Source organism: Aythya ferina (assembly GCF_964211825.1).
Source record: "Aythya ferina genome assembly, chromosome: 14".
Lineage (NCBI taxonomy): Eukaryota > Metazoa > Chordata > Aves > Anseriformes > Anatidae > Aythya > Aythya ferina.
Window position 1 is genome coordinate 13,826,945 of NC_140312.1, and position 19,462 is coordinate 13,846,406.

The 19,462-nt window shown below is 35.6% G+C and overlaps 1 protein-coding gene across 2 annotated transcripts in view; it reads right to left on the reverse strand.

Annotated features, from left to right (window-relative positions):
* RANBP17 (RAN binding protein 17) overlaps positions 1-19,462 on the reverse strand; it is a 162,752-nt gene that overhangs the window by 40,743 nt on the left and 102,547 nt on the right. For both annotated transcript variants that reach the window (XM_084535479.1, XM_084535478.1), the window contains 4 exons: positions 17,479-17,582; positions 11,204-11,292; positions 4,990-5,097; positions 2,384-2,466 (listed from right to left, as the gene is read on the reverse strand). In XM_084535479.1, coding sequence (XP_084391605.1) covers positions 2,384-2,466; positions 4,990-5,097; positions 11,204-11,292; positions 17,479-17,582 — 384 coding nt within the window. The remainder of the gene's footprint in view (positions 1-2,383; positions 2,467-4,989; positions 5,098-11,203; positions 11,293-17,478; positions 17,583-19,462) is intronic.

The following is a 19,462-nucleotide window of genomic DNA, read 5'->3' on the forward strand; positions in this document are numbered from 1 at the left end:
CCATGAACTGGTGGTAAATGGTGATAAATGCTCTAAGTGTTAATAGCAGTTATTCAAAGGTGACTAATTGTGAAATACTTACAGTGGTCAGTAAAACCTTCCCAGAGTGTAAACCAGCGACCACTTCAGAAATAGCTATAGCAATCTGAAATAGCGCTAACCTAGGATGTTTATTACAAGGCCCACAGCTGAGCCGTGCTGGTCAGAACAGAGCTGCCCATCTGTGCCAGCAGAGCCAGCTGGATTATTTGAAATCCCTGCTTTAAGAGGCTGATTCAGCTGACTGCGCTGGGGGCTCTTTCATGTTCATTTTGCGGTGAGTCCAATCCTGGAATAAATACTGACAATCACTCACAGAACACTCAAAAGAGTTTCTCTAAATGTCTCACCAAAACAGTGGAAGGATACTGCTGTGATCCTTTCAGACACTGATGACAGTATGGATATGTTTTAAAAGCAAATTGGAAATAAAATATTGAATATTTAAATAAATATATATAATTATACACATACACATTGATTGGAGGTTTTCTCCCACCTCCACATCTTTCTTCCAATTTCAATTCATAGGTGACCTCCACACCTTTCTTCCAATTTTAGTTGATAGGTGATTTAAAGTTATTATTTTGAAGGAAATCAAGGACAGTTTTCCTCTTGCTACTTAAATCTGTTGTGAGTAAAACATCTTTCCATAGCAAAATAATTACAGAGGACAGGAAAGGAAAATGTGAGAGAAAGCTCTTATCACCGTTTCATTTCTTTCTATGCCACACATCTCCAAATAGATGCCACACATCCTCAACTACTTTTCACAATAAGCATCGTTTAACTAAGAAGGCAACAGGTGTTTGGACACGGGCTTCAACAGACCCTGTGACTCCATTGCTTAATTTACACCTTAAATTTGCACTGTCCTGAAATTTCCTTTTACAATACCTAATTAACTTCTCGCATGAGCCAGAAGATGCTATCTGGTCTGTATGTGCAAGAGCTTTAGGGCTGAGAATTTTATAATTTTCATATACACACCATAAAAACTGCACCTGAAAGCTAAAGGTTTCTTAATAAAGTGTTTTGTAGACCTTACTTTGGAATGAAGCAGGTTGAAACCAGCCATTGTGGCTGACTAAGCAAGGATTAGAAACTGGATGCCAACAGCTGAGAGAAATGGATGGCCAATGATAAGGTAGCTTTCTCGGAAGAGCAGAAAGGATGGTAAAGGCTGATTGAAATTAAAAGGAAAAAAAAGGATCAGGTACCGTAAAACAAGTGGGCTTGAAGCACCACCATAATTACATTTATATTTTTCTGTATTGTTAAAAGAAAGTTTAAAGCAGTTAAGTATAAATTAAGTACACGGATAATAGAAGTTTAATAGTAAATTCTAAAACTTTACCTCTTATCTTCTCTTATAAGGAAAACCTGTTTTTTTTTTTTGTTTATTCATTCTAACAAATTAACCAAAAAAACGCATCTTAAAAACTAGTGCCGGCTATGGTATATTTGAAAAAGAAAACAAAGAAATGATTTTGCAAGGAGAGAGAGTTACATGGTTGTAATTTTTTCTGTCGTAAGTATTTGTTTTATGCATTCTGCATATACTATTTCCATACCCTGCAGATCAAAAGCAAAATTACACTTGTATGCTTTTTTTTTTTTTTTTAATAAAGGCAGCCATGTAACAAACAATTTCCAGACCTAAAATGCAACCTGAACACAGTGAAAGCAAATTCAATGCATAAATTTTCTTTCATTAAAAGTAACAGGACACTTACAACTATTCCTTTTTACAGAAACTACAAACCTACAAAAACTTGGTAACGTTCCTTTCAAAATATTTAAAAAGCGATTGTAAGCGATGAAGTTAGTTGGAGTCTAATATAAACACTTGGTGTCGAAGACCTGTTGCAACTGAATACTTGAGTGGGAGCAGTAAAATGAAGCAACTTATTATGAACAGTTTTAACAGCGCTCTAGGGTAAAGCTGTTATGGTCCTATTATGTTTTGGAACTGCTGGAATATAATTTGAATACATAAAATCAACCCACACCTATCAATCAGTAGCCCAGATCAAACACCTCACGAGTATTTGTATCTTTGCTGAAATCCAGTTAGAGCTGCTAAAAGACAGGCATTCAAGTTAAAGTGATAGAAGCAACAATTTTACATGAATGGACACTGATCTACGAAGGTAAATGAGCTCCAAAGGTCTGCCATGTGAACCCTGTACCTTACAAAAGGCTGATATCAGCTGTACTAAATTGCAGTCCTGCTACACACTCCAAAAATCAAGCAGTGCTCAGGAATATGAACTAACAGGATTTTTATATTACAAGACAGGCAAAGAATTACATTGCAGAGGAAATGTTAATGAATACCTACCGTATGTGCAAATCATTTTACTAGCTTCTCTGAAGAGAAGAATTCCATTTGGAGATGATACATCAAAATTTAAACGTTGTGATCTAAAAAATAACAGCAAAAATATTCAGATGGTCATCGAAGCAGAAAACTGCAATGGATTCATTCCCTAAAACAAAAGAAACGTATTTGCTGATTACAAAGTACACTTACTTGATAAATTATTTCTAGCTTTCAGTCCAAAGATGTACAGTTTCTTAGGCAACAGATTTAGATAACTCATCATGTGATAAAATACAAAAAGAAAATTAACCAAAAATAGTGACCAGACATCGTGTGTTTCCTTATGCAGTGACTGGTGAGTATATTGTGCCTTATATAATCCAGAAGAATGCTGCAGATTTTCTACGATCCAAGTAGTTAGGCTAACACCTTGCTTCTGTTCAGTTTTTAAAATCAGCTAAACCCTACTCGTTATTCTGGTACATAAAGTCCGTGGCCATCATGAGACAGTTCTCCACGTGTAAATTGCAGTAAGCACTTGCCATGAACATTCAGACCTGAAGAAGACCAAACCATGTCGTCTCCCCTAATGCAAATGCTTCAACAAAGCCAACAAAAAACATTTTGTTCCCAATTTGGAAACACAGTAGAGCCCTTGCCTAAGTTCCTGTTGTATCTTTCTATTTTTTTTTTTGTGATAAAGAAGCCTAACTTCTAGTTTATGCCTAAATGAAAACCATTAAGTACTTAAAAATTAATTTTCAACACAGATCTTAAACTTCTGAGTAACTTGCAAAGTTACCCTTAGTGTTTATTTAAACCAAAAGGGAAAGGATACATCACTGAGTGATGTACAACAGGAAATCCCCTGCTGACCTATTTGGTAGTCCTCACTTTTGATGATATGTGTAGTACTTGTACAACCCTTGTCACAGAGACAGGGGCAGGCATCTTTCATTCCTGCAAGTCCAATTTTTTTTGTTTTCTGAGCCCATATCTGCAGGGTTCTGTGCTGCAAATTCTGGAGTAAATCTGGGTGTTTATAAATAAATAAAATGTGCCTTATATAAAACATTTGTGTATTCCATATGCACGACATGATAATGGCTTGCAGAGGCAAAAAAAACACACAACAAAAACAGCACATCTTCTCAATGTCAGAGTGGCATAATGCACAATCTGATACTCTGTAACATATTTTAACCATGTCAAAGTATATTGTATAATGCATTCTAACCTGTAAAAGCTAATGCAGTACACAACTCATGAAGAACTCCATCCCAGATGATGTTTTCTAAAGGGAACAAGGCAGATTTTCTGAATACCAATAGGCAGAAGAATAACATGAATATGGAAAGTAGCTTGAAGAGCCATCTTTTGCATAAGATTTATTGTTCCAGTTCCTCTTTGCTTTCGTTTACTATTATTAGAGTTCTGTGTTTAGGTTTTAACAATCTCCTCCTTGAAATGCGTTGCAGCCCCATTAGAGCATACTGCTTGTGCCTTGCATCATGAATAAAAATAGGTTCAACTTCTCCAGCCTTTATTATACTACGACCAGGACAGAAGACATAACGAACCTACACAAACCAAAGAGGAAGCCACAGCGAGCAACTCAACACAAACGAGCAGGGAGCTCTGCCTCGAGGTCTGTGTAGCCATTGAGGGATTAGGAGTACATCACACACACTCGTGCTTGACTGGGAGCCAACTCGGAACAAAGCACCGATTTCCTATCACTAGATTAAACTAAATATTATTTCAAACTTCAAATACTGCAACTTTTGTTCTTTGTAAGTTTGATTTGCAAGGCAAAATGAAAAGCGGCGAGAACACATACTTTTCTGCTGAAAACCCTAATTACTTTGGTCATGAAGATAACCAGTACAGAGACATTACGTATCAATTTTTCATTTCAAAGTCTTTTTTTTTTTTTTCTTCCTTTGGGCAATACACTAAATATTTCTGAGTGTAATGATAGTTTCCCCAAATAAATTGTTCTGTTAATTGTGGTAAAACAAAAATTTCATTCTAACACCTGCAATGCAAAGTATTGACATCACCTCCCAGAATTGTTCTGAGGTCTCTTTAGCGAGCCCATGGAGAAGAAATTAGACATGGGAGAAGTTACCTACAAGTCGGTTATAAATACTGCTGTATTGGATAATATTCTTTCCTATTTGGCTAGAAGAGTTGAGCTAAGGAAAGAAACTGTAAAGGGAGTTGCAGTTTAAGAAGTACATATGTACACTTGTGCTTGGCTTAAGGCAAAAATTCAGCCTGCAGCAAATCTTGACAGTAGACTATTTTCAAATATTTAATTATAAAGTCAGAATTTAACTAGCTTTTTTTTGTTTTGTTTTTCCTAGTTAAAGCATACAATTCCACTAACGTGTAATATAAAAATCACAGCAGTCTCTCTTTCTCACACATTCCCGTTGATAAAACAATACATTGACACTGAAAGCTGAGCTCTGTTTGTTAACTTTGCTCCAAAATACAAAAGTAGCAGTGTTAAAGACAAAGTCAGACATCATAAGGATCAGCAAAAGACAGAAAGATAGGATGCAGAATGCATACCACTGCAGTATTCATCACTTACATGATTCTCATGTGATTCTTACCTGTTTTGCATGAATTCTGCCATCAGCTTCAAGATAGGAGTTGTACATGCAGGTTCCTGGTACCACAATTCAATAGCTCTTTGCAGAACAGAAATGTATGCAGGGTATCTTCACCAAAATTAAGGTTTGTACTGACAAAACAATGTCTTCCAAAACTAAATCTAAATCTAAACCACGGTGTCAGACGGGTGGGCCAGATACAGACCCTGACAGCTCCTTCTGACAAGGAGACTACCAGAGCTGTAACAAAGGAAAAGGAAAACGTTTTGTACACGTGAAGCTAACTTACCAGTATAGATATGAGGTTGGCTTTTAATGAATGGCAGAATTTAATTGCATTTAAAACTAGAAAAATTTACACATCAGCAAATCCTAGGGTCCACAATTTCGGTGCCACCTCCTATGTATTGCATTTGCTATATAGTGGTTGGGAATAGCTGCCTTGCATGAAGTTTGTTTCCAGAGTATTCAAGAAAAAGAATTCAGATAAACTGTGCGGGGGAGGCCAGGAGTTAGATTTCTAAGAACTCTTTCAGGAGGGCTGTTTGCTCGTCGGTACCCAAGAGATACCAGTTCTTCTAAAGCAGGATTTGAAAGAATGCAATATAGGAATAGAGTCTCGTAGCCTCTGCAATGTAGCTTAAAAAAATCTTATGAGTTACTGCCTGTATCAAAATATTTGATATGATGATTTGATACATAGCTGACCCCTAGTTTTCCCAACATGCTGAGAAAAGGGTTTGGATAAGAATGCAGACTGGTAAATGGAAGTGAGGAAGCACAGCTTGACTGGCAAAGAACTAAACAGTTTTTATGATACTGAACCAAGAGATTCTAACTGCAATTTGCTATTAAAATATGATCAAGCCAATATAGTCAATGGTATTATTTAATATTAAATTTATTTTTCATTTCTAACTTTGTTTCATCTCATATAATTCTGCTTTACTTAACTGACCGCACTAGAAATAGTGACTATTCTTAGGAAAATGCTATTGCCTATTCAGAGCATAAAGGCAACTACTGTGAATCTTACCAAGTAGAATACATGCCAAGCACTCAGCACTGGATTGTGAAATAGAAGTCTGAAATGTGTAAAGGTTTACTTGCTTCTAGGATATGTGGACAGTCATGTCCCAGTTCAATACAGCTCTTCTGGTGAAGGCAAAGCCCTCACACATGGCACTACTGATGAATGACAGTGCTGTGCAGACAGATGGAAGGCATTTTGGCTACTGCTGTCTGTCTGAGGCATCTAAAGACTTGTGCATTTTTGCAGCCAGCTGCTTGAGGCACTGTAGGCATAAACTATATATAGCAGAAAAGGTTGATGCAAAATAGACTTCTAGACCTTGTCTCTCTCTCCTTTAGGGAGTTCTTTACATTTTAAATTAGACAAATTAGAGCTAAACATACTATGGAGAGTTACTCTGTAATATACATGGATTTAAATTCAAGTTCCATTTGCCTAAAATACCCTCAAAGGGCACAGATGATCCATGCCACCTCATACCTTTATAAATTCACTAATGCCAGTTGAATTTTTATCTGAGGTGGACTTCCAATGGGCTCACTCTCAACTAGAGGATGGCCAAAATACTCACAATACAGCAGATGTCATGTAGGGTACAGAACTGAACTGAGCTGAGCTGTTGATTCTCCAAAGTCACGCTTCTTCCTTGGTGGAATGCAGCAAAGCCCCATTTTGTAAGTTTGTGGGGTAAAAAACAATTGCCTTTTCAGATTTCAGAGAGAACAGAGTAACTTGACAGCCAAATCCACAGCCAGAATATAAGCCAGCCATATCAAAGGCTGCTAATATATCCGGTATGATTGGTTATCTTAATTCAAAAGTTTGAGCATTAAGCCCACATTCACTGTCAAGCAAAGACTGAAGCTGTACTCAAGTTTTATAAATGTTAGGGGTCAACAGAAAGGCTTCAGCAATTTGCTATATAAGAAACCAAACAAATGATAGATTAGCTTTAAAAACAACATTATTTGTAAGTGTTTTCAACCACAAGCTTCAAGTGATCTGGCTAATTCAGCAACATAAACTGACCAGTCAGCTTTATTGGTCAAGCTGAAAAGAATGCAAATGGGAAGAAACGATGCTAAATTTTGAATCAACACAACTGGCAGTAGCAGCTATTAGAAACACATTAGTAGATCAGGTAGCCTCATCTCATTGGAAAAGCTGTTTAAGGAAACATCCATCTCTACAGTTGTTGGGCTCTTTCAAGTTTGTAATTCTGAACCCTTAAAACATACAAACTTAATATTTCTGATTCTATTTTTCAAGAACTTTTTGATCAAGCCATCTTACCATTACACACGTTTTTATTTTGTTAAGAAATACCATACAAATTTGGATAAATAAGCATTAATGGTAGTTTGATTTTTTTTTCCTAGTGATCCACGCCTGAAGAAGCATATGCTCAAACATCCAAATATCAAGGTCAGTTGCAACTTTTAAATGACCATCCACTAGATAAAGCATCTCCAGGATGGATGAATTCTATAAAGGTAACGGTTATGGTATCTCTACCTATATAGAGATCTTCATAAAAAAAGGCAGAATATTTCAACAATGTCATGCACTCATGCATACACATCCCATGCTAGCTAGCAGACTGCAACTCTGAGCCAACCTAGTCATGTAATTCTTGCAGCCCATTTTCTTATTGCAACCCTTTTCTTTTACAGACAACGTAAGTCATTAAATACTGAAAATCAACTGGGAGGAACAGAGGAAAAAAATGCCTTTGGGTTACCACCTAACTTTAAGGACCACTAAATGAAAGTAACAAAAAAGTGGATATTACTCTCAACTCACAACTGAATCTCCATAGACTTATCTGACTGCAAGACCCAGGACCCTTAAACTACAGCCTCACATTAATATGTAATAAAACAGATTAAACATTCAAAATCTCATCCAGGCTCTCTTGAAGTAAATAACAGAATGAAACGTACCATTAAGAAAATCGGACTTTGATTCTACTCAAATTGGCATGGGGGTTTTCTGAGGCCTGAACACCTGCATGTTGAGGACTGACCTACAAATTACAGAGACCAGATGTTATGATTACAAAAGGCAAATAAACTTTCCAAAGCCACGGTACTGGAATCATCATTGACAGCTTGACATATCAATGTTTCAGGAAGAATAAATGACTTTCATATCCTTTTTTTTCCCCCCTTCTTTTTGTTTGTTTGTATGATGTTTTTCTTCATCTTTCATTACTGGAACTCTTTGGGAAGATGCTATACTTAACACCTAAAACTGCTTAAAATATTTGGAAATATTTTAATGAAGTCTTTCGAGAGATCACCTAATGCAACTTTAAAACAAATTTTACTATTATTATCAGTATTTTCTCTTCATCCCTTGCCAGAGGAAAACTATAAATCTTGTCTCAGCTGAATGAACACCATTTATCATATTCATTTTCTTGTCAATACAATTATGAAAAGCCTTTGGCCTTTTTCCAAGGAGCCTGATTTGCTAGAGAAACTCAATTAGTATAAGCAAGCCTGCTACAAAACAGCCCTATTTGGCAATCTAGTGCAGCTTCAGCATACCTGACGATTCACCTCTAAAGCACAATCCTAATAACTCAATCACAATGGCAAAAGAGAGCATACAATGCTGTTGTCCTCCCCCGCTCTCTGCAAGACCAAAAGGACTTAAAAGAGATTATTTCTGCTCATTTTTGCCATCTACTGGACAAAAGTTAAATCCTAAACACTTAGGAAACAACACTCGGGGAAAAAAAAAAAAAAAAAAAAAGAAGAAGAAGAAGAATCGCTCACCTGAGAGAATACTAAGTGTAATTTGTTTAGTTATGGACAGGGATTAGCTCCAAAGTATCTCCTGCAATCACTTGGAAAGTTTATCGATGCTGCCTTCTGCCAGTGATTTACAAACGATTATTTCTGCGTGTCTTCAGTACAGAATTATCGTCATCTTATGGTATTAAAAGCCAAGGCTTTTATCCCTTGCCTAACTGTATTATTTATTTACTGAACAAATGCAAGAAAATCTGATTTATTTTGGCTAATATTCTGTATCTGCTGTTTTTAATACTGAAAGACTAGGGCTTAAAATATTACAGAATAAAATCTGTTTGCAAAACAGCTTGTACTTGGTATATTAAAACCAATTTTTAATTTTCTGATGCTATATTTGAAACTACAAAAGAAATATATTAATCAATGGACATTTAAACTTAATATGATAAAATCAGCATCTGACCATTCCTTCTCTTCCCATTTCCCTTTCTGTCCTTATATACAGTAAATAAGAGCTGAGATAATAGCAGCTTATTCTGCTGTAATTCTCTGGATCAATATTTGGATGAAGCTGGACTCAGCCAAATGAGGTGAAATCCACTGAACAGAAGCATGCATTTACCATTTACAGCCAAAGGTGGGAAGGAAAGAATTTTTAAACCTGTGCAAGGGAAAGGTAACTGAGAAAGCCTGGGCTTTGAACGCCACAAAGATGTATTTTAGTCTGTTTATGCTGTTAATACAGATTAATGAAATCCCCAGAATTTAGGCTGTTTTTATTTTTTGAAATTAGTTTAATTCATAAAATAGAATTAATAAAATATTTTAAAAAATCACTCAGAAAAGGGTCCTGAGGATTACATATCCTAGATCCTTTCATAAGAAACCTCCTCCATGTATTATATGAACCTTTTCTTTTTTTTTTCTCAGATGGAGAGGAGGTAAGTCTCTCTTATACCTCCCTCTACAGCTGGAGATTTGTACTTCTGCACAGAACAGCACGATATTCATACTGCACTAGGAAAAACAAAGTAAAAAATTTGAAATTGATGCATTACTGATCTACTTTTATACATTGTCCGTGTTCTATTATTATGTTTTAGGGTAACATAAGCACAAACAGTACTAATGAAGTTAAACGTACCCCGATGGTGCCCACTAGAAAATGAGATGCTAATTCACAGTCTGGCTTCGGTAGATTTTTTTTTTCCTCTAGTCCTCTAAAACTGAAATTAAGTAATGCTTTCCACTGATTTTTCAGGGAAATGAAGATTATACTGCCTTCTGTTTTGGATTTTCTTTCTGCAAGCTGTGTCACGCAAGCAGAGCCTGCACATGGAGAGAATCATTGCTGGCTTGTGAAGGTCTTAAAAAGGGCTTATCTGAATTCTGTGGTCATCAGAATTCTAGCACCTACCACATAAGGACATCTACCAGATCCTATCAGGCTTTGTTGGACAGCCTTTAAGTCCTCTCAGGCTAACTTCCTAGCCAGAATTTCTGATAATGCATTCCTCTTTTATACTCCCCCAAAATAAGTGAACAGCAGATTTTCATTATGTACTCAAAGTATTTTTAAAAGCTTGATTTCTAATAAAACATGCAATTATACTTTAACATTTTTTTTTCTGTCCGTAAAATAAACAAATGCATAATTCACTTCCACAGCTTTGAGAACTAAATTATAAAACCCGTAATTTCAGTTACTTCACTACATATTGCAGTATTTTGTTACTAATATGACTGTGTGCCTAAAAAGAATTACAGCTACTGTATTTATGAAAATACAAAACATTTCTCTAAGTATTAAGAAAATACCCATGAGTATTATCATATTTCTTGGCATAAAAATGTATACAATATTGAAAGCAAATAGAACTGCATTATCATTATTTATTGAAGAAAGCTAGAGCCTAAAGATTTTGATTTTGTTTTCAGACGTCCATTTTCTTCTGATCAAGAAGACTGCAGGTGTTGTGATATTAATAGAGTTGACATAAATAGAAAGTAACTGACTAAATTAAAGACATGATTCATACCAGAGAGAGAAATCTCCCCAGATAGCACTTGTATAGTATTTTTTTAAGCACTTTTGATGTTAAACCAAATGTAGGTACATTGTGCTTTGAGTTAAAGACACAGCTTTCTCTTTGTGAAAACATTATGGATTTATGAAAGGAGAGAAACCATTTGGATATGTTTTCTAGATTAGTAGTGTGACATAACAAAAAAGTGACCTCTCTGTGGTCCTTCCCAGTTAACTGCATGGTTGCCATTGTGCTGTAATTTTAGCTGATTACACATTAGTTCATTTAGCTTTGTTTCCTCTTCCCCACTGTGCCATACTATTAAACTAATGCAAGGGGCCTGGTATCCCTCTGTGCACAGAGCTGGTATTGTCATAGTGTAATAAGGATACATCCAGTCAAACAGCATGGTGTAGCTGGTCTTTGTGTTTAGTGCAAAGGCAATCCCTCGAAGATCTCTTGCCAGCCCGATCAACATACGCTGTCAGTGGGAAAGAGACACAGTAATTGATTTTCACGTTAGCACAGAGCAGATGGAGTAATAATCAGCCAATAATGACCACATATCTGATTTTGATTCATTAGTTTAAATGTCTCGCTCAAATCCTTTTTTATAAAAAGCACAAAGATTCTTTCAACAAACAAGATTTCCACAAGTTTTATAGTGCTAACACTAGCAAAATGCTTAGGAAATGCTTTTGATTATTCAATATCCTATACTAATGAATAATGCAAATTAAAACATAATATATGAACACAGTGTATTAAAGTTTAAGAGTGCTTCCTGCGTTAATATATTTAAAGTAACAATAACAATAAAGCATTAATTTAAGCTTGTAATATTTTAAATGAGGTCTAAGACTAATTGGTACTCATAACAAGCTACAATTAAGGTTACACTGAGATTCTCATTGTATTGTTATTTTAACTTTTTTTTTTTTTTTAAATCATCTTCCAACTTAGGTTTCTTCAAAAAGTCTTTATTTTATTTCCAGAAGACCCAGCTAACATTTATCTGTATTAATGTTAGTTCTGAAACGATTTTTTCCCCCTTTAGTGACTGAATAGTGGCTTCAGAACCCTTTCAGCTCAAAAGCAGACAACACTGTGTAGATAATTAGCCCCTACTAAAGGGCTGTTTTCAGGATAATTAATAGAAATCATTAAAAAGAATACCAGTGAATGAAAAAATATTTTCACAATACAAACCAACTTTCAAATGTAGTTAAACAACTATTCTCTTTTTGACAATGAACTAGTATTAATAAATTTTATCCATATGTTGCAAGGTGGGGTTTCTAGGGCTTTTCATTATGAAAGACCACAGCACTGCAAAGCTTAGTAAAGAAAAAAAAAATCAAAGAAGCATGGCAACAAAAAAGTAAGGAGCTTGCTTTTTAAAAACAGAGTTTTCAATAATGCAGCACTTGATGATAATATTGTAATATTTATAGCACTGAGAAATGCAAAAGGTAAGATTCACATATTAATTCTAAATGGTCACATAAAAAGCAAATTACGACTGATGCCTTGTTAAACTGCTAAATGTAATCTTACACAAGGGCTAATTTCTACTTTTCATATACAGACACATTAGTCCAATTGACTTGGATGGCACACACGTAGATTTATCTGAGGATAAATTGAGTTCCCTACGAAATGCTGGTAAGGTTGCTAGGAGTATTTTAATATTTGTGTTTCCTTTCTGTTGTGCATTGTAATGGCCTGAACTTGCAAGATGCTCAGAGGTCTCAACTCTCATTAACTTTAATGGAACTCTGAAATCACTAGAGAGGAAGTGTTCAATACTGAGAAGATATGACACAAAACTGTAACTTTATCCTTATATTCATTGTATTTTCATACTTGGTGCATTGTTTTGTCCACACAGAAAATAAATATTTAGCAGATACAGCTGCCAAAACATCAAGAATGAAAAGAACTAGGAGCAACACTTGATACTTCTTTCCAAAGGGGTACAGAGATACAACAGCATATACAAGGAAGTGGAAACCTTCGAGTGATTTGGGATCTTTTGCCCATTCTAGCCACGGAAAATGATGTAAGCAAGACTGCACAAAGAAAAGGCTGATGCAAGGAAGAAGGGGAGCTACAGCCCTTGGCAAGACATGAACTTGCCTTTGTTTGAAGATGCACTCAGAGGGAAAGAACTCGCCATCTTACTGCGGTCTCTGGAACATGGACTAGATAAACACAACCAGCCAAACACATATTCCCGTAACAGGCTTATTCTGTCTTTATAAAAACAACTGGTTGTAAGAAAACACTCTTTCACAAATGTATTTAGAAAACAAATTGTTTGTGAGCATTATAAACTGTTAATACAACTCAATGTGCAACATACTTTAAACTACGGCTCCAGATTTGCGAGAGCCCATACAAATACCAGGTAATTTCAAACAACATTTGACCTTCAATTCTAAAGAAAGGAAAAAAAACACTACACATGCTACATATCTCGGCTTTCTATTCTTTGGCTTCAGATATTGCTATTAAAAAGTCCATGCCACTAACCACAATATTCTTAATAAATTACCTCAATCTACAAAGCACCATAATATTCTTATGCCATAAAATAACAGTGAACTCGGTGGTTTAGTTATTATCCATTGGAACTCAACTTCAGGAAATAATGCCAACAGTTAGCAGTATCAGGGCAGCCTGAATCCTGAGATAAATCCTGCTCCTGTTAACTGTCTGGCAAAAATACCTTTAAACTTAATCTGGAACAAAAATCATCCTAAATTCCACATTTGCTTAAGTCACACTTAAAAAGAAGAAAAACAACCCAACCAACCACCAAACCTACAAAACTTCTGAGACACCCGAGTTTATTAGTCCATTGCAAGTTTTCAAAGAGCATCTGTATGCACAAGATTTATTAGTGACAAACAATATTACAAACTTGTACATCTACTTTTAGTATGTCATGCTGTGGGACTGAAAGAGCCCTGCAAACTTAACAGTACAATCTGAGGAATACAGTAACATAGGGCTTCATTCACAACTGAACACCAGCCATTTCTGGGCCAAAGTGACAGCTGATAACAACAACAGCAACTGCAAAACGAGTAAGATGAGAAGTGAAGCACAGTAAATAAAAAACACGTAGTAACAAGAGCTTGTCAGTGGTATGTGGGCTTACACATTGATTTTCTTACTAAGGAAAATTTTGTTTGAATTTCAGTTTCAAAACACTCTTCCCTGAGCACCAAAGAGATAGGTCTCCTTAAGATTAATTAAAACAAACTGATTTTTAAGAATTCTTGTGTGTTGGCTCACAGTCCCGAATAAGATTTTTCAATGGATTTTTAAAGGAAAAGAGAGGATCATTTAAATATTTGCAGGAAAAAAAACCAACAAACTGTGACTTGCCAACATGTGCCAAGTGTCTGACTAACACAATTTAACACAGACGAGACTACTCACGCCACCCACCCCCAAAATGGGGTTTGTAATGGAAAGTCTGACAGACCCTTAACTATAGTGGCACTACTGGGTGCAGCTATAATATTACCCTCATAATTCTACTATATAATAACAACAAAGGAAAAAAAAGGTGAAGGGTCATTGCGCTTTGTCTTTAGAATTAAGATGGCTGTCTTCATCCTTACAGCATACTCTTAATTCTGGAGACACGTCTTAATAACCTCTAAATAGTTCCAACAAAAGAGCCGTGTCAGAGGAATGAGCAGGCCCCAAGGTGTTTCAACTGGAGTGTTTTCATCTGCCTTTATTGCTCTATCCCTCTCCAGAATTAAGGCAATAACCTGTGATAAATTATTCAGGAACTGCTACAGGGATCAAAGCAAAATCATTCTGTTAAAGTGCTGTTTGCAACATTTGGCACTTAGTGTGAAAACTTTTAATGTGTGCAAGCTGAAAATCAAGGATTTTAAATAATTTAACAGCATGGAGTTTCTACAAACCAGCTAAAGATAGCATGTTGCTATTTAACTGCTTTTTCCTCAGATACTTTTTTTCACGCGTTTCTATCAAACCTGATGATGTCACAACCATAAACAAGGTACGACAGAGATTCCGGCTACCCAGTCGATATATTACTTAACTGGATTGTCAACAGGAGCCTTTGAAATTCTTAGGAGAAAATTAGCCACTGTTTTAATATTGGACATCTTTCCTATTAATATAAGACTGTGAAGAAAGAACCAGCAAAGGAAAAAAAAAAAAAGGCAAAAAGGAAAGTACGTAATTACTTAAGCCATCTTCAATTATATTTGATCTCACTGGAAAAGAAGCCTAAACATATGTTTTGTATGCAGATTTAATGATTACAAATGTATTTTAAAAAGAAAGAGCTCCCTTGCTGTGATTGTTTTTCAATGGTGTATTTCAGAAATATTAAACAAAAACCCTAGCCAGTTAGAAAGTCCTAGTAAAAACCACAAATTAAATGAATTTGGCAGTCCTGGACCATTTTCATAGTGATATTTTAACAGTGTCATCTCCCTGTGGATTGGAATACTAAGCATTTTATTGAAGAACTGAACTGTTTTTGTTTTCAGTACTTGCAAAATGAAGTACCTGAAAGCACTTTTGCATGTATTATTTATTCATCATGATAGAAAAATAGCTTTAACCTAATAAATTATGTTTAAGAGAATTTAGAGCAAAAGTTTTGTTTATGATAAAGCAACAGATTTAGTTCTTTATCAGTAGCTTAAAGCACCAAGTTTTCTTTATACAAATTAGACAGATGGTGCTTACAGTAGAATTTACTAAAGGTCTGTCACAACAAATGCAGCCAAGCTGCATATTTAATCACTGCAGAACCTTGTCTACCTGCAGCTGCCAACTGCTAATCCAATTTCCCTGATAAATGTGGCAAGAGACACGATCAGCAATAAAGAGCATCTAACTCCATTTTCCTGCAGGGCGTCTTTTGATGAACATTTAGGACGGAAGCACGGAGTGCACTGTGTGGCCCTGGCTTGTGGCAGCTGCATGCATTTTGAAGACACAGTTCTCAGGTTACTCACTTAATTCTGCCACTATCATTATGTTGCTATTGATCTCAGTAGCTCTTGTCTACACAGCATTACTCTAGATGAAGCTGAATCAGGCAGTTATCATGCATCAAACTTGCTCAAAAGCCTGGAGATTTCCCCTTAATTACTTGTGATTTTATTTGCAAATACCGTTAAAGTGTAATCAAGCAGTCACTTTCCAGGGTCGTTAAGAACTTGCTAGTTTAGGAATATATCACTGGCACTCCATTAAAATTTCTCTACTAAGATGGTTTCAAGCAAACCAGACAGGACAACAGCAAAATTATTTTAATAAACGGAACCCTCATGAGATAAATGCAGTTTCCTACAGAAGGATAATGCTATCCAATGACCACTTTGTTTCAATTTTTAGGATTTTAAACTTTAAAATATAGAAGATGATTCCAAAATAGTTTAACTGTATTTAACAAATGAAACATGATTAAAATCAAATACATAAAAAACAAATGAGGAAACTAGAATTAGGTAAATATTGAAATAATATCTGGTACTACTTATAAAAATAATAGCTCAACTCCAGTAATTATTGTGAATTGTGCATCTTCTTGTAATGTGAGAGATATATTGCATATAAATTATTTATTAAATATTTCTAGCGTATTTGTTTATTTTCTTATGAAAATAAGTAGACTAAAGTGGCGACGTACATTTAACTTTCCATTATCTCATGAAAAAAATTACAGTGGTGAATTAGAAATTACTCTTAGGGTGTCTTCAAAATTACCCTGTGTAGCTAGAGCAAGCACTCCAGTGTGCATTGTTAACTAGTTATGCAGTGACAGTAGAAGGGGCTCTCTTTAATGCAATAGTGTTTTAAGTATTATCATTCCTGATGATGCAGCTTGCATCTAGCAAATCTTTTTCTTCCCTAAAATATACTGTTGTTTTGACACAAACAGCTTGCTACACTTAAGGATTTTACTAATAAAACATAATGTTGTGTTAGATATTATGACTGTTGCCACAGCTGAACTGACTTGTCAAATCAATCCTAATATGGCTCCCACAGGCACATAAAAACCTTATTTAGCTATCAGTTATCCTAATCACTTTGTTCAGTTTAAGGGTGCAATACTTCAAGACCAGTTCCTATTTATACATATATGCCCAGCCATTTAATAAAGTCTTGATTTATATAATAAATTCTTGTTTGAAAAAAAATACTTTAAAGCAGCAGTGTTTTATCAAGTGTGTTACAACATGTCTCCTTATACCCCCAAATAAATATGTTAATACACACAAACAGGATACTAACATGGAAAAGGGAAATGTTACATACAAAACAGATAAACTATCACTGAAGAAAAATGTATCCCTCTGATTATAAACAGGGCTCAAATGGGGTCACTTGATCTGTAAGCACTGAAAAATCCCAAAGTTTTTATCAGATATTTATACAAGGTTTCTTTTAGGATAGTCATTCATGGTTTTTGTATCCCTGTCGTCTACATTCTTAATTACATATATGTATACAGGTATTAATATACATATAAGTATACACATATATGCATTTCAGAGACAGACAAAAGAAAGATGACAATCTGTTGCTAAATGCTCACCCAACTATCATTTTTTTACACCAATAACTTATTTCCCTGTAATTGAAATAAACCTACCTTTGCCTCTTCTTGTTCAAAATTACTGTTGAATATCTGAGTCACACTTTCAAATGAAACTGTGAGAGGCAGCATGAAATTCTCAAATTCATCCTCGTCTTCACCTACAGGAAAAACAAAACAAAACAAAACAAAAAACCAGCAAAAGCATCAGATCATATTCACACCATTGTTCATAGGGGTCAGTCTGTTAAGCTTTTATAGAAAAATCTCACTGACATCATCAGAATTTTCAGAAGAAATACAGGAACAACAATTTGAGGTTTTACATTTTTTACTGAGCTATAAACAAAAGACAAACTGTTGATCACAAACAACTTGTATCTAAGACTACCACGTCTCCACATTTCGTACCTTTATCCTTTTCATATTTCTGTTTTCTCTGCTAATCTAACAGCATTTGCTCAATACACTAGGAAAAACACTCACAAAATACAGATGAGACTCAACAGTTAGAAAACGTTGGATTTAAGTTGCAATAGTAAATTAGACCATTCCCTGTGTATACTTCACAGCACAATGTTTAAATCACAATGTTTTATGATGACATGCTATTTTCTCTACTTCCAATCTATTTAGTATAGGATGAACCTGCCATGGAAATAAATCTGGACTATGCTGGGGTTATTTGCATCACATCATTGTCTCATTTGCTTCAGAGGTGTGAATTTGGAGTAAATGAGCAAAATGTTGTGGGAATGGAAAAAAAAAAAAAAGTGATCGTCTTGGCTAGACAGCAGGAAGACTGGTCTGTTTCTTTGCCTTGTCATGATGCTGAACATCTCATCATAAACAACAACAAAAAGTTTTTATAAATGACAACTTGCATGGGAAGTGGTACTTGTGCTACTTATCTTCAGGTGCTTAACGAAGGTGGCTTGCCTCTTGCATGCTAATTCCTCTCTAGAGCAATGAAGAGTAGGAACTAACTTACGTTTTTTAAAGAGTTCTTTGCTATAGGGCTTCTCTCCCTTCTCTTTTCATTGGCTAATCAAGCCTGGGGAAATCAAGATAGAGAGGAAACAGTTGTGTACTTTGCCCTGGGCATCTATAAATGGTCAGTGTCAAACACAACACCTGGTTCAGACTACTCCTTGAACCAACACTAGGACCTTTTTCATTCTCTGCTTCCCAACAATACTATTAATTCTGGACTCTTATTTTCTGGGCAACTGATAGATAAAACAGACATATGCTAAGTTGCAACTGAAATTACCTGAGTCTTTTACGCATAAAATTAGTTGCACAAATCATAGAATGGCTTGGGTTCGAAGGGATCTTAAAAGATCATATAAATCTATTCCCCCTGCCACAGGCAGGGATGCCACCCACTAAACCTACAAACCACCGCCAAACCTGGCATAAGCTTTACAAATTTATTTCTTTTCTTCATATGCTCATTTGCAAAATGGGTTTAATTCCAGCTTCCTATTTCTCAGGGATACTGCAAAAATCAAAGCACTCACCCAGAAGAGGCCAGGAAGAAAACTTCTGTCTTCAAAACAGAACATACTGACCAACATACAAATCCAGGTGACAACCCAGAAAAAACCTACTCAGTAGTTACTCACTAAGCTAGGATGACACATCTGAACTGAAAGAGGCAAATATCTGCTGAGAGAAGTAACTGTGATCCTACAATTAAAGCTGTCTCATAACAACATATATATTTCCAATGCAGAGGAAATGGAAGTTTCATAGTCAAACCCAATTATGGCATTTTCTCAATTCTGAATACTCAGCTTTGTGACCTAAACTGCTTCCTTTTCACATAGGACTTCCATGTCCAGCTTTCCAGATTTTTTTAAAAAGCAAAAGAAACACTTCCGATAACTTAAGTGTGCTGCATTGGTCCACAACAGTATCAGAACCTTCAAATAGCAAACTATGTTCAAGCAACCATGCACCCTGCACATGCAGAACTAGGGAGGCTCAGACACTTTGTGGCAGCTTTCAAAGCCCCTGCTGGCAGCAATAGGACTTG